We start from the raw sequence: 16,275 nt of genomic DNA, 5'->3' as shown, positions 1-16,275 counted from the left end.
CAGGCTGTCACGCGTAGCAGCTTGTGGTAAGAGCCACGTTTCAATGTTTAGCACTGATGGTGTTGCTTGCTCTGCTGAAAGTTCGTTAATTGCATTCAACCGTCTTTTGCTCACTCTCAGTTTTGATATTCACGTTGTCTTCCGTGTTCAGACTCTGTTCTTCGGATTTTATGAAGCTCGGACCGTGCAACCACATTGACAACTCTATTAGATATCTGGCGCTGATTCCGTGTGTGAACATGTCTGCAGGGTTTTCTCCCCATGGACAAACCCACAACTGCGTTGGTTTGTTCTTTAGCGTATCTTTTCGTTCTTGTTTAACCTCCTTGTCAGCAGGATGAGGTTCTCCATTGCAGTGTCCTCTTTGGTTTGGATGTCGATGTTTTCCTTCCACGGTAAGTTCACCTTTGAGTGTCCATTTTCTTTCAACCCCTCCTGTTTGAAATTTTCGGCAACCGTGCTCCCTTTGTACATCTGGCTACTTCTTTCGATACCGATGGCTTCTAAGCTCCAAAATCTTTCCAGTTCTGTCTGTAACTTCGCATTAGTTGCCTCAACCTCGAGTACCATCACTGATTGTGTCTCTCAATTTGATCGTTTTGTATATCACTAGTCCATGCACTATCCAGCCAAGAGTGGTCTCGGCTCTAACTAGTCGGTTCTCGATGTGTCGTGCTTGTCCCATGACGAACTCCCAGTTGTGATCTGACCCGATGAGAAGTCCGGTTGTCCCAGCGCCTTTAGTTTCAAAATCGTCGTCCGCCAATTTTAGCTTGTGTTCTCGCATCTTGTCTCTGATGTTTCTGTCCGGGGCTGGGAGATGTCTGTGTGATATGCTCCCTACTTTGAGGGATTCGACAACTATAGCGGACTCCCTTTCTCGACTCTTTACCATCACTTCACGACGTACATACATTGCAATTCTTATTTCCCTCCAAGGGATCAAATTATTAGCGTTTCTTGTCGTAGAGTTCTTGCTCCAATCTTTTCCGCCAGAGATGTTGTAAGGAAGGTTCTTTGACTACCCCTATCAAGTACTACTCGACAGATGTCTTCTAATGCTTCTCCTTGGGCCCATGATATTGCTGTCGGCAGCAACACGCAGTTTCTTGTCGTTTTTCCCACTGATTGCACCAGGGACGCTGCTCTTTGCTGTACTGTGGTGGTTTCCTGTTTCTTCTTGTCTTTTGTCTTGCATATCGATGTTGCAAGGCGGTCTTGTAGAGGACGCCACCTGTTGACTCGAGTAACTGGGAGGTGGCGCCCCCACTCTGTATAAAGGCATTGGCGGGGATTAAACGGGGCTTTTTGTTGTTCGTGAACTGCGCGTGGTTGCGTCATTCTTCGCGGGCTTCACGCCCACATTCGGCACGGCTCGCGGCGTCCGCGCCACCCGGGCGCGTCTCTACATGGTGTCAGAAGTGGGATACTGCGACAACCGTGCAACATGGAGGATAACCCAGCCGCCGCCTCCGCCGTGACCGCCAGCTTCACGTTGCGAACCCCGCCGCAGTTCACTTTCGACAACCCAGCCCAATGGACCGCGTGGCTTCAACAATTCGAGGATTACTCCTTCGCCTCAGGGCTGTCCTCCGCCCCCGAAGAAACCAAGGTACGCACGCTGCTCTACTGTATGGGTCCCCAAGGTCGCGAGGTGCTTTCGTCTCTCATGTCAGACGCTGAGGCCTATGGCTCGTACTCCGGCGTGACAACGAGTCTTTCGGGATATTTTGTACACCCCGTCAACGAGGTATACGAATCGAGCAGGTTCCACAAGCGCACGCAAGTGGTAGGCGAGTCAGTCGACGCGTTTTTCACGGCGCTCCGAATTCTCGTGAAGAAATGCAACTACGCCTCTCGGGAAATTGACGACCGGCTGGTTCGGGACAGATTTATCGTAGGGTTGCTTGACTCTCGCTTGACCGACCAGCTGTGCCGCAATCCAAAGCTTACACTGGACGAGGCGCTCATCCAAGCTCGTCAGTACGAAGACGCCGAAAATGAGAAAAGGCGGCGTCAGGGGACAGACTTCGCACCAGACGCACTGAACGTCGACGCCGTTGTGAATAAGCAGTACCGAATGGCCGCCGCCCCAGCGCGCGAAACTGCACGAAGTAACGTCTGTCGGCCTCCCGAGTACCGCGCCGGCCCGAAGTCGGCATGCGATTTTTGCGGCCACGCCCCTCATCCGCGATCTGAGTGCCCAGCACGGTGGGCCACATGCAACCACTGTCGCAAGAACGGTCACTTCGCGGCGGTTTGCCGCTCGAACAGTACTAGGCGCTTAAGCCAAATCCAGCTCTGCGCCGTGGATGCAGCGCAAACAGAACGCCGGCACGTTGTTGTTCATGTCAATGGACGCCCCCTTCAATTCAAGGTGGATACTGGGGCGGACGTTTCGGTCGTACCTCCGAGCTTCTCGGGGTGCCCAGTAGACCTAGACAAACCCAATAATGAACAGTTGATGGGGCCGGGCCGCTGCCGCCTAAAGTTGCTCGGGACGTTTCCTGCTACCCTGTCGTGGCGAGGCCGGACGGTATGCAAAAAATTGTATGTCGTAGCAGACATTGACTCTCCTCTGTTGGGGTACTCGGCGGTAGTGGACCTGGGAGTCGTCCAGTTTGTTGACGCCGTGGAAGACGAAGCTCCGAAAAGGCCCCCAACGTCCGACAAGGCGGCAGCTTCGCTGTTCTCAGGCCTTGGCGAGATGCCTGAAGAATATCACATCCGCATCAAGCCTGGAGCGGTTCCATTTTCTCTCAGCGTTCCTAGGCGCATCCCTATTCCCCTCGAAGGCGTAGTCAAGAAGGACTTAGACGCGATGGAAAGGGACGGGGTCATCCGGCGAGTCACTGTGCCAACCCCGTGGTGTGCTGGTATTGTGCTGGTACCCAAAGCGGATGGAGAGTACAGAATTTGTGTCGACCTCACGAAGTTGAACCAAGTAGTTCTCCGGGAGAGATTTCTTATGCCCTCGGTGGACCAGGTACTTGGGCGTCTTGGCAATGCCGCAGTCTTCTCGAAACTTGATGCAAAATCGGGGTTTCATCAAGTAAGGCTATCTGAAAGCTGTCAGGAACTGACTACCTTCATAACCCCGTTTGGTCGCTACTGCTACCGCCGCCTGCCCTTCGGCATCACCTCCGCTCCCGAAGTGTTTCAGCGCCAAATGTCTCGGATTCTAGAGGGTCTGGAAGGATGTGTGAACATGGTAGATGACATTCTAGTATTCGGCAGGGACCGTTCCGAGCACGACAGCAGACTCCAAGCAGTCCTTCGCAAGTTAGAACAAGCGGGCATCACGTTGAATGCCTCGAAATGCTCCTTCGGGGTATCTTCCGTCAAGTTCCTTGGTGTAGTGGTAAGCGCCACTGGCATCTCGGCTGACCCCGACAAGGTATCTGCTATTGTGAACATGAAACCGCCGACAGATACGCAAGGCGTCCGTCGTTTCCTGGGCATGCTGAACCACATTGGAAGGTTTTTGCCGAACCTGTCTGCCGTCACTACACCGATTCGGCTCCTTTTGAACAAGAATGCGGTCTGGACCTGGGACCAAGCGCAAGCGACCTCTTTCGAGACATTGAAGAGAATGGTGGCATCTAATGCTTGTATGGCCAGCTACAATCCAGAGCTACCCACTCTGGTGTCGGCAGATGCCAGTTCGTCCGGGCTAGGCGCGGTTCTCTTGCAGGAGCAACAGACGGGAGAGCGACGGGCTGTCGCGTTCGCATCAAGAGCACTGACTACTGCTGAGCAGCGGTACAGTCAGATTGAGAAGGAAGCGCTTGGTGTCTCTTGGGCCATCGAGAGGTTTGAGGAATTCCTGCGCGGACTCAGCTTTGTCGTTGAAACAGACCATCAGCCGCTCGTCAGGTTGCTTGGCTCCGCCGATCTTGACCTCATGCCCCCTCGCATCCAGAGATTTCGCATAAGGCTCATGCGATATCAGTTCACCGTCAAGTATGTTCCAGGGAAGTACCTGGCCACTGCAGACACCCTCTCTAGGGATCCTGAATGCTCTTCTACATCCAAAGTGGACAGCACAGAAATTTTTGTGTCTATGGTCGTGGCAGCCCTTCCTTCAACCCTGGCCGTACGTCTTGAAGACTTCAGGTCTCACCAAACTTCAGACGGCGAGTGCTCAATGCTGAAAGCATACAGCATGAAGGGGTGGCCTCGACGAGACCGGCTGCCGCTCAACATGACACGTTACTGGGAGCACCGTGGGGACTTCACCATATGCGAGGACCTGCTGTTCATGGGCGGACGTCTAGTTGTGCCCGAAGCACTACGCAGAGACATCGTGAACCTGCTGCATGATGGTCATCAAGGCGTCAATCGATGCTTGGCGGTGGCCCGAGAGTCTGTGTGGTGGCCCGGTCTCAACAGCCAGGTTAAAGCAGCCGTAGAGAACTGCCCAGCATGTGCTTCTACACGTGTCCAACGCTGTGAGCCCATGATTCCGACCGAGACACCATCAGCTCCGTGGGAGAGGGTGGCCATCGACTTGTTTCATTTCGCCAATCAAGATTTCCTTGTGGTTGTAGACTACCGTTCTCGCTACCCAGAGGTCATCACACTCCGGTCCACTTCTGCGGACGCCGTTATTTCTGCAATCAAGAGCACGTTTGCCCGACACGGCATCCCGGTGACTGTAGTCAGCGACAATGGGCCACAGTTTTCCTGTAAAGCTTTCGAGGACTTTGGGAAGACCTACGGGTTCACACATGTCACGAGCAGTCCACGCTACCCGCAGTCCAACGGCGAAGCAGAGCGCATGGTTCGCACAATCAAGGCGCTGTTTCTGAAGGCCACAGACCCATTTCTGGCTCTGCTAGCATACCGTAACACTCCCGGTGTGTCTGGCTACAGCCCGGCTCAACTGCTCATGGGACGCTCTCTGCGAACTCGTGTGCCAGCCACGGCTCAAAGCCTTGTTCCAGATTGGCCACAGGTGAAAGAATTCAATGACAGGGATGCCGCCCAGAGACGAAGACAACAGAGAGACTACAATAACCGGCACGCAGCGCATGACCTCCGTGCTCTCGACGATGGGGAGGAAGTATGGGTACGCGACACGCGGTCAAGGGCGACGGTCCTAAGCCCAGCTCAGAGACCAGGCTCGTACATCGTCCAGACGCCCAGGGGCATATTAGTGAGAAACCGCAGACACCTCGTCCCTTGCAGCAATCCTCAGTCAGCCCCCTCAGATGACACGGGAAGCTCCAACCGTGCGGCCCCGATATCTGCGCCGTCTCCAGGACCACAGCGGGCAGCAACTGGTGCCGCATCGGACACTCCAGCTCCTGCACCTGTTGCAGGATCGCCAGGCCACCGTTGCACACGATACGGCCGGCGCGTGGTGCCACCTCGCAGACTGGATTTGTGAGACTGCTGCAAGGACTGTTTCTTGGTGGTGCTCTTTTGTAGCACTTGTGTTTGAGAGCTCCGGAAGGAGGGATGTAGAGGACGCCACCTGTTCACTCGAGTAACTGGGAGGTGGCGCCCCCACTCTGTATAAAGGCATTGGCGGGGATTAAACGGGGCTTTTTGTTGTTCGTGAACTGCGCGTGGTTGCGTCATTCTTCGCGGGCTTCACGCCCACATTCGGCACGGCTCGCGGCGTCCGCGCCACCCGGGCGCGTCTCTACAGTCTTTGCATCGCTTGCAAAACATATTTGCTTTGCAAATCCGCACCGTATGATTCGGTCGAGTGCATCTGAAGCATGATCTGTTCTCGGTTAGCAGCTTCTTCACGTCCATAGGCGTGCTTCGCGTGCAGTCTTCAGTCAGGTGGTTAGTTTACTTGCAGAACAAGCAGGCCTTGCGTGCAGAGCTGTAGAAACTAGCGGTCGTGCTGTACGTTTTTTTTTTCTCGTTTTTAGGTACCGTACCTTCTGTCTCCTGCTCCCGCTGAGCTTCCTCGCGTAGGCACACCTGTTCCCGTAGGAATCCTATCCTTCTTTTCAGCGTGTTGGCACTGTCCGTTCCCATTGATGACGTCGTTTCTTCACTGTTAGCCGTCGACCTGTTTTCAGATGCCTCTTTTGCCTTGAACTGGATCAAAAGCTCTGCTGGCATAGCCTTCTACAGTCCTCGCATCAACAATGGGGTGTAGCACTCTGTGTTCACTCCGAGGGCCTGCATTGCCAGTGTGTGTATCTGCACCTTTGGAACAGCTTTTGCAGGGCTTCCCTATGATACGCTGATGTTAGCTTATCGAGCCGTAGCAGTTCTTTCATGTGCAGGTCCATAAATTGCTCGTGTCTCCCAAATGTATCGTTTAGTATCTTAATCACTTGTTCATAGTTGCTTTCGGCTGAGTACTGAAGTCCTTCAATCGCTGCGGCTGCTTTGCTGGTCACTGTAGACATGAGGTAGTTGAACTTCTGTACACTGCTCATATTAGGCCTCAAGTGAACCGCTGATTCGTATTGCGGCCAAAATCTAGTCCATTCAAGGAATTTCTGCTAAAGTTGATCATTTCTCATTTCGGCAGTTTTACAAGCTCCATGGATCCTTGCGCACCGTACGTGTTGCATGGTTCGGCGATTCGGTTCTCTGTGCTTGCGCTGGAGCTGACAGCACGCCTTACGTTTTCTCCTTTAGATAGCTCTGCATCTTTGAAGAAACGGCCGCAATTTTCAAGTCATATTCTATCACTCTGGATTCCACTTTCCTCCACTTCATCCGTTAAATAACCTTCCATCTGCTCGTTGGACTTCGTTAGGCTTGATGCTATAGCCTTTATCTGGGCTTTCGTGGAAATAAGATGCTCTCTGTCGGCTCGTTGCTGCATTTGAACCTCCACCGCATTAATTAGCTGCGTGATTTCCGTGCGCAACACCCTTGTCTTCTTCGCGACGACTTCCTCGCTCATTTTCTTTTCGGAAGTGGAAATTCCGCTTACGTTTGGGGATCCGTTGTCTCCATGGGTGTTCCGCCTGCTGCGATTTTGTGGTCTTCTCCAGGCTACTTCACTGCTAGTCCGCCGTTGTCTTCACTGCTGCTCGATGGCAGGTTGTCTTCGCTTGGTTGCGGGGAGTTGTATCCTGGTCACAGCAGCTTCTTCAGTGACGAGACTGCAGGACGTTTCCACTGAGTAGGTTTAATGAGAAAGGAATAGCAGAAAAAGCTAGATGATGATTGTTGGACGCTCGCGAAAGGCGCCACGAAGGCGCCAGCTCGTGTTCAAGCATCAGAGTACAAGAGCGGCGCCGCAGTGGCGGACGAAGGGTGCCATGAAGGTGCCAGCTCGTGTTCAAGCATCACAGTACAAGAGCGGCGCCGCAGTGGCTGATGAAGGACGCCACGAAGGCACCAGTTCGTGTTCAAGCGTCACAGTGTAGCGCCACCATCATCATTAGCAGATTGGCCAGCTGGCACGCAAGACCCTGAGCACTCGGCACCCCGTCGGGAGTTGCTCCCCTATTCTACTCGCCTCGTGCTGACCATGGCACAGCCAGTGCAACCTCAATAAACGTGGGCTCGGCCACACCGCCTCATCGACCGCCTACAATTTGGTGACCCGGACAAGCGGCTTCGCCATCCACAACGTGGACGACGGCACGCGAAGAATGTTCCCCGCCCTCCCAGACCTTCCCTTGCTGATTCCGTTTGACTCCATCACAAACCATGCTGCATGGTTCGTCATCCTGGAGAGCCATTTTTATGTAATTGACATCTGGCCCCGGAAATCAGGTGCCTCGTGACATTATAGAAGCTACCTGCTGACATTGAGCAGATCCAGCTGCCGACCCCAGGCCTCAGTGCGTATGACGACTTAAAAAACACTGTCATCAACCACTACGGCATGAAAACCTGGCAGACGACAATCCCAACAGAACCTGCAGCCGTTACCACCACCAGTCCTCCTCCGACACCGCCCTCGGCCCATGTACCCGAACCCTCATTAGGTGACGGGTCTGCGATCATGGGCGCGTATCTCGAGCTCCCAGACCTCAGCGGTCTTCTGGACTTCTACACCCCTCGCTGCGACATATGGTTTATTCAGCTCGAGAGCCAATTTTTCATCAACAACGTAAGGAGCCAACCGCTGCGCTACCACATCGGAGCGACACGGCTACCTGACGGGCTCCTCGCGCAGCTCCGGCTCCCACCACCTAGCCCACAGACCTACGACGACTTGAAGGCTGTTCTTAGGCACTATGGCGTCTCAGACAGCATATTTCAATACTACAGTGATGGTTGTGATGACACACCCACCTCCATCACGCCCATGCCGACGCCATCCTCTACACCACCACACCTTCCAACGCCAACTGTGCATACAACTTCGCCGCAGTGTTCAGTCTCGCCTTGCCAGGAAACGCCAGCGCCGGCACTACAGAGTCGACCTTTAGCGTAGTGGAATCTGCGAAACACCATGCCGCAGCGTCATGGGTTGTTGCGTCGGCTTCACCGACCCCAGCAAGTGTCGACTGCTTTGCCGCTCGTGCATCGATCCGGATTAATTTTGACCACCTGGGCATCCCTAACGTACGCCAAAATCTCGTACACACGAGAGTTTTTACTTTTCGCCTCGATCAGAAAAGGGGCCGCCGCGGCCGGGACTCGAACCCGCGTCCTTGCGCTCAGCAGCACAACGCGACACTATGAACACAAGACATCATGCTGCCTCATCACAGCCAATAACTACAAGCCATAAAAAAAGCAGAATGTGCGTTGCGTATAACGCCTCCGCATGTGTGGCAACTATTAATATTAAAGCCAAAACACAAGAACAGTTCAACTTTCTCGTGAGTCAACTGCAGTAGCCGCATTAAGGATTAATATTTACATGCGAGAGTAACTGCGCGGATTTTTGTTGTTTCTCATCTGAACCGATAAAAATTAGGCTTTATTGCGCCTCTCAGGATGGAGATACATTACAAGCTCGAATTGAGACACCGTGACAATCTTTCGCACGCTAGTACGATCGTAACAAACGTGGTGGGCTTTGAACTGGGTAGGGTACTCATCTTGACATGCAAAAAAAAAAAGCTTTGTGAAAGCCAAGGCATGCCGTGTGTGTTTATCTATCAGAGTGAAACATGTATCACTTTGCGTTGCATAAACGCTTGAAACGAGAAGTTGTCACTTTGCGAAGCGTACAACGCTAACAGGGTAGGCCCAATATAAATCTGAAACAGAGCAAGACATGAAACAAAACAGTCGTTACTTTCACACATAAATAACGTTTACTCGGTGAAATAACGCCGATATACATCAGCTCATATTTCCATTTCATTGCATTCGGCTCAAACCATGGACACTTCGTACGATAGTTAACGATGACCCCAGCACTACACAATAGAGCACTGCACGGGCCTGATTTTAAGGCCCGAGCCCGGCCCGAGCTCGCTTCGCGAAGCCCGAGCCCGACCCGGGCCCGTAACACCTAACCCGACCCGGTCCGGGCCCGGGCATTCATCAGTGAGCCTGGCCCGAGCCCGGCCCGGGCCCGCCATCCAAAGCCCAGGCCCGGCCCGGCCCGCTAATTTATTTTTTGGCCTAGGGAGGGCCCGCGCGTGTGTGACCAGGCCCGGTCTTTGACGCTGAAGAAAGTTTGTTTATTATATTCCGGGCGATCAGACGGAGGATCTAGTCTGTACAAGCACGCCATGAACTGAAACGCAAAAAATAAGGGTTTGAAAGTGCATGTAGTTCAGCTTTCACCGACAGAAGTTCGCGCCACATCGGCGTAAATAATAGCTCGTATTCTTACACGAGAGACACCATCACTTTTGATGACCAGACTCTTGGCAACTTCACGTGGTTGTCTCGGCCACAAGTTGGTATTGCTGAATTTTTTGATCCGCATTTGCATCAACGAGTATGTACGTGCGTTAAAATATTTTACCTGCAGTGTTTGTTAAGCACTGGTGTTTCTCTAGCATGCGAGTTTGATTCCCAGCCACGGCAGCCGCATTTTGATTGGTGCGATATCTAAAACACACGTGTACATACATAGACATAGGGGCACAGCTCCAGGATGTCTGAATTAATTCCTTCCCCTCTTGGGCATTCCTTGTAATCGTATCTTTGGTATGTTATACATCAAAATATAAAATCTTGATGCAGTACAAGTAATGTCATTAAAATTGCGGTATAGTGACCATCAGACCTAGCAAAACACGTTTTTAAAACAATGCGTACAACTAACAGCAAGAAGCGCGCAAAAATAAACCGAGAATATTCATTTTGATGCTCTTTTCTACACTTCACGTCGGACCTATTAACGGCCGTGCCTATGAATTCAAGCCCGAGCCCGGCCCGGGCCCACGGCGTCGAGCCCGAGCCCGGCCCGGGCCCGCCGATAATCGACTTCGGGCAGCCCGGCCCGGCCCGCGGGCCGGGTCGGGCCCGGGCTTTCGGGCCGGCCCGGGCCCGTGCAGTGCTTTACTACACAAAGCGTGTTGCGAACTTGTCCGTTTCCTTACCTCCAGCGCCACCGAAAAACTGCAGCACTACAACCGCGGCGTCCAAGTTGAGCGGTGCACGTTCCTCTCGTGTTGCATGTTTTTTTGACGCGAGAACACGCCTACAGAGCAGCAAGAACTATTTTCATCGCTAAAAGCAGTTGCAATCGACGTTCGCGCCATTTCAAAAATCAGAAAAGGCAGTAAACAAAAAATTGTCACCATAACTGTACGTCACATCCGTTTGTAAACCGACCAGTCAGCTTAACTTAAATTGACCAATCAGGGTGCCGCGCCTTCTGGCCCGAAATGCTTTTTTATGGGGGCTATGGGGCGTTTGAACCACTCTATCAGACTTCTAGTTCCCTATATCTGGGCGAAGCGGCAGGCCGCAGCTTGCATGCACTCTCATCCAGCGGCCGTGGGGCCACAGAACAGGGCGGATTTGGGCTAGCTACCGTAGTACAGGTAGTACGGGATCGCAGAGAGTAGTACGGCCACCCTCTGCTCTCTGGTGCAGACGTGCATGGGGGTATTCCCCACGACGGCTATAAAGTATAGCCTCCATGGTATAGCCGGTCGTCGTATTCCCAATGGAGCGCCCATTTCGGCGAACTAAGGACCTTACGGCCATAACCACTGATCTCCACTAGAGTTGCTGGATGGCGCTTCGCCGCTGTCGCAGCTAGCATCACTAGCTTATTTAGTGGCTCTAGTCGCGGCCGGGCTATAGCCGGGCGCGCGCACGGCCACCGGAAGTTCAACGGCTCGTCCCGGAAGTCGGGCGTCTGCTACGCTTCTCAACCGCCGATAAGCGTCCCCATTGGCGCATTTTGGCATTTTGTTCTCACTTTATTGCATTTTGGCGATAAACATCCCGTTCAGATCGCAACTTATGCTATACCGAAACATGCGACGTTAATATGAAGCAGAATTTAAAGGAGCCATGAAGAGAAAATGCAAGTTGGTTTTATTCGAAAGATTTCGTGTTTTATAGTGCCCCCAGCGCTTGTCCGGATACAAACGGTGCTTTATTCACTGAGAAATTAAACAATTTAGGTTAAAATTTTGATTTTCCCGCTCAATCGGGCGTTTTCGTGGTCCCAAATGACATCACAGGAACCGACCGCTCTGCAGCCTAGAATACCTTCATTCACGCATCCGCCGTACAGGGTAGAGACACGTATACGCTGGCGCCGCCATTTTCGGTTGTTCGCTCGCCGCCGAAGCAAGTCATTGTGTCAAAACCGCGCTAAAATTATCGCCGCAACGCGGTTCACTGAAGAAGTTTGAATCATATTGTCTGTTTCGCGTTGCTAGGTCTCGTGGGAAACGAAAAGAATAACGCGTTGAGCCCGTTGGCCCAATTGCGGCGGCACGGGACCGTTCAAAGGTTGTCTCCACCCTGTACAGCGGTGTTGGTTTGTTCCCGCGTTTCTTTACGTTCCGTAACCTAGATGGCGCCACCATACCGTGGCAAGCGTTTGGTTTGTTTTTGCCCGCATTTAAACCTGGCTTGTTTTAAAGCAAAGCTTTTTACCTCTACCCCCCAAGGGTTCTTTCGTGACCGTTGGTGTCACCAGAAAACTCCAGCGAACAAATAAAAGAATTTAGTGGCACCGCCGGGAATCGAACCTGGAACTAATAGACTACCAAAGCGAGAGCCCGTTGTCTTACCGATTTAGCTACGAGCCCACGCGAAGACAGGGAAGACAGGTGGTGTACTCACCAAGTACATCTACGGGTTTACCTCCTTCGTTCCAGCTGAATGCCACGTGAAAGCGTCACGCGACCACTCACGCCCGTCTAGAGGCCCTGTGCGCAGCTTGCTCATGTGCTAAGAGTTACAAAAATTAAAGGAAGCTCACACCAATGCATGGCATCTCATTTCTAGTACGCCAATGTGCTAAACCTTGTGGCCTCCAGTGTTCACGTAAAAAATCACAGCTCCTTGTCGTCCGCCCTCACGCCAAATCAAGGAATACATTCAAATACTCCTTGATGGCCAGACCATCACTCCAAGCCCCAGCATGAAGATCCTGGGCCTACATCTCGAGGCTAACACCACGAGTGACGTCTCCTTGCATCGCCTCAAAAACAGCATTAATCAAATCATACACTTGATCAGGCGAGTTGCCACCAAGAAGCGAGGCCTAAAGGAATCCGGTACCTTTCGATTAATGGAAAATTTTGTCCTCTCGAGAGTCACTTACGTCAACCCCATGTCTTCTTCTCGACAAGGAAGACATAGAGATGCTTTATATAATGATTAGAAAGGCGGTCGAGCAGGCCATTTGTCTTCTCATGAGTGCGTCCACACAGAGGCTGCTTAGCACGGGACTCCACAACACGGTGGAACAGCTAATAGAAGGCCATCTTTCAAACCAGAAGGTCCGACTCAGAACTGCGGTGGGTAACCGCATGCTTCACCAGATTGGCTGGGCAGCCCAGAATGTCACTCCGCTTGACGTACTCCCAGACTCTTGGCGACTAAAACTAAAGATGCTCCCTTTGCTTAGAAATATGAACCCCTCACATGACGAGGGTCACCGAAAAGCACGGGCTCAAGCGCTAAACACCGCCCTCGGTGGGGATCACGCAGTTATCTACACAGACGCCTGCAAATATCGAGGGCAGCAATACGCCATCGTCGTGGCTACCTCCAGAACCAACCTCCTTGCGTGTACCTCGCTTAGTACCCAAGAAATGACGGCAGCAGACGAGGCAGCCATCACTTTGACTCTCACTCAACCAGGGGTTCGGAGAGTAGTCACCGATTTCCAGTAAGCCTACTGGAATTACCAGTCGGGTTGGGTGTCCTGACCTGCACTGCGCGTGCTAAAAAACCCCTCCCCAAACGGTTACATTCAGCTCATCTGGACACCCCCTCACGCTTCAATGGAGGGCAACAAATACGTCCGCCCATCAAGCCTGCGCTTTTACCTCCCGTGCTATGGAGCTGCACGAGGACAGTCACCCGCTTGTCACGTTCAGGGAGATAACCCAGCATTATCGCGTTCTGAGACAGACCGTACCTTCGCCTTACCGTGACCTTTCCAGAGAACAACAAACTACCCTACGACTCATACAATCGGGGCTCCTTCCCACAGCCTACGCGTCTTCACTTAATGCATCCGAATCGCTACGACGCTGAATGTAAATTTTGCTCAGAAGTAGAAACACTCCGCCCTGTAATCGGGGTGTGCGACTTTAGCCCTGAGCACCCTCCTCTCTTTCTGTCAACTACCCAACAAGAGCAGTGGGAGATGCTGCTGTACAGCCCCTCTACCTACCCAGCTTCAGCGGGTGGACGGAACACAGGCCGCGCGGAGTGCATATGGGCCCCACAGAAGAAGGAATCACTCCCCAGCTAGGCTGCACTCTGGGCCGTTCACAAATTTGAACAGAAGTATTTCTTCCTCCTCCGCCTCCTTCTGTGCCGCAAATCTAGTCGCCTCCGTCCGCTGCGCAGAGACGGAGAAGTCAGATCGTCTAACACCGGGTTGGAGCTTACTTTAATTTTATTAAAAAAGTTTCCACTCTTGTGCTACACCAATAAAATTCAACCAAACATCGCTCATGCATCATGCCTTGATTTAACCTTACCAAGAATATCTCTTTGAGGTAATAAATGGTGTGGTTAAGTGCATTTCATTTCTCTTGGTTTTTCCGCGTCTTTCACAGCGATTTGCGCGCTTACGGCTACACGTGAAATATTTGGCTCGGGTGTTCCTGGCAGCGTAATCTAAACTTCGCGCAGGTTTACTTGCACCGCACGAAGAGTGTTGCAGTGTCCCTTTAATTGCGAAGGAGAACGAAAATGTCACTTGGGTCTTGGTTTGAGAGGAGACGACACAGCTCGAATGGGATTTATGCTGGCGAGCGGACTTTATCATTCGTGTTAAGATGCACGTCTTACAATAAATTAACAGTCGTGAAGGGACTTGTATTATCGAAAACAATAAATTAACAGCCGTGAAAGGACTTGGATTATCCGAAAATCAACTAGCTAAGCGAGTTCGATATCAACGCGGAGGAAGCTGCCTGAAGCAGAAGAACCGATTTGAGGTTTGCTACGTGCCGACAAAAAAAAAGTGAAAATGACTGTGCGCAGCTTGCTCCTGTTTAACCTTTGAAGGTCAGTACATCGGAACCCTTTGCAGTATGAATTGAAGCATATGTGTGCAACCAGCAGGTCAAAGCAAAATTCTTTTAAAACTCGCTTTCTCATCATTGCCTGGCAAAAGGTATCGCCCACGTTTAGTTTTTCTCTGGAAAGAAAATTTCTGGCTTATGAACACATTTATTGCTAGTTTTCAGGGACACCCACCCAGTGCGCACACGCAGTGCCTAATGCAAACTGGCATTGCCTATCCAGATATAGATTCGCCTAGTGGTTACGGCTTAAATTGGACATTTTTGTGAAACCCTTAGAGAATGATAAAGGAGACCCCGCGGAACTGTTTCATTCTGATTGAGAGGCTTGCAATTGTACGAAAAAATCAACAATTACTCAGAACGTTTCTGCACATGTCCTTGTTACTGACTGACAACGCAGTGCCCGGAGATGGTTGGCAATAGTGCATGCACGTTAATTTTTAATTATTCCTACCGCCTCGCCATTGAAAAAAAAACAGGCATACATGTACAAAGATGAATTTCGCGTGTTTATTGTACTGGAAACATCTAAGAACTGCGATAGACAAAGCCGTGTCAATGCATTTTATTGTAGTTGAAAATTCAAAAAGAAATGCAGTTTCTTGCAAATGTTGAGTTCATAAATTTTCATGCAGCACTTAAGTCACGCAATTATTGTCACATATAAAATGATTGCAATAACGTGAAGATTAGATCACATGTTCCGGCAGTTCGTGACTGAGGTAGTTCGATTGCCAGCAAGTTCTCATCCCGTAAGTACCGGAGTATCACTTCCATTGTCATGTCACTTCACTGGTCGTTGAAAATAATCCACTTTGCCAATCGCTTGCGTATTTTAGGTCCAGTGATCTTTGCAGTAGCTTGCTTCGCGGCATGGTGCATCCTGATATTCACGTAGCAGCCAATGACACATTTAACGAGACGCACAAAGTGGTTAGCGTCAACTGCTGATTCAAACATGGGGTCATGCAGTTCCGGGTAGAGCTTGTTCATGCTCAGCACTCCCGAAAGTTCTGCCATAACCTTGGCTGTCACTGTGTCAGCTGCATTTTTTTTTTGAAGGCCTCCGCCGTAAACCTTCTCCTGCAATCGAACAGCTTTTTCTGTCAGCTGACAGATGTATGTTGTCGATGATGACGGCTTGGAAAGAACTCCACGGTTTTTTCTGTTCAGGAGTGCCGAACCACGTCTCGGCAACGGTGGCCGAGTAGCATACTGCGCAAGGTATTTTACGTTTAACCATTCAGCAAACAAACCCTGCGATGTAACCAACGACGTTTCCAAGGTACGGAGACAGTGCAGGGAGATCCTCAACTATGACATTCAGCTCGCTTTCGTCGGGCAGGTCTACGCCTCGCACGAGGTCTTCTGTGCCGCTTCGCTTTGCTGTGGCCATGTCGAGCTCATCGTTGGAGCAAAACTGACTGCTTACGTACAATATGCTCGTCTTGTCAAGAGATTCACAGTTCCCTCGCCAACCCTTCACCTGGTTGTGTGTGACCAGTCGCTTGTATGCAGCCACAAGTTGAGAGACTGTGGGATTGTTATTCCAGCCCCTTTAGAACGCACAGCGGCAAAGGAGAGTTCGATGTGGTCTTGTGAAAGCTTGTAAGTAAGAAAGTAACGGAGTGGAGAATTGTCCGAGAGGAGGAGTGCGGATGCCAGACCGATGACACTTTCAATGGTAACCAGA

The 16,275-nt window shown here is 51.5% G+C and overlaps 1 protein-coding gene across 1 annotated transcript; it reads left to right on the top strand.

Moving 5' to 3' along the window:
• The first annotated feature begins 1,229 nt into the window (after positions 1-1,229).
• On the top strand, positions 1,230-3,206 carry LOC144159208 (uncharacterized). Its single transcript, XM_077690562.1, has 2 exons — positions 1,230-2,986; positions 3,186-3,206. Exons 1-2 carry the CDS (start codon positions 1,448-1,450, stop codon positions 3,204-3,206), a joined length of 1,560 nt encoding a protein of 519 aa, XP_077546688.1. The 5' UTR covers positions 1,230-1,447.
• The last annotated feature ends 13,069 nt before the right edge of the window (positions 3,207-16,275 follow it).

Source organism: Haemaphysalis longicornis, unplaced genomic scaffold, assembly GCF_048455015.1.
Source record: "Haemaphysalis longicornis isolate Haplotype H1 unplaced genomic scaffold, Haemaphysalis longicornis Haplotype H1 scaffold_1, whole genome shotgun sequence".
NCBI lineage: Eukaryota > Metazoa > Arthropoda > Arachnida > Ixodida > Ixodidae > Haemaphysalis > Haemaphysalis longicornis.
This window is presented reverse-complemented; position numbering and strand designations above follow the sequence as displayed.

What these genes read in the sequence shown, in the direction of transcription:
- LOC144159208 (XM_077690562.1), top strand. Translation starts at nt 1,448, where the DNA reads ATGGAGGATAACCCAGCCGCCGCCTCCGCCGTGACCGCCAGCTTCACG. An exon ending in TTATGCCCTCGGTGGACCAG is followed by an intron (nt 2,987 to 3,185) that starts GTACTTGGGCGT and finishes CTCGGATTCTAG; the next exon opens with AGGGTCTGGAAGGATGTGTG.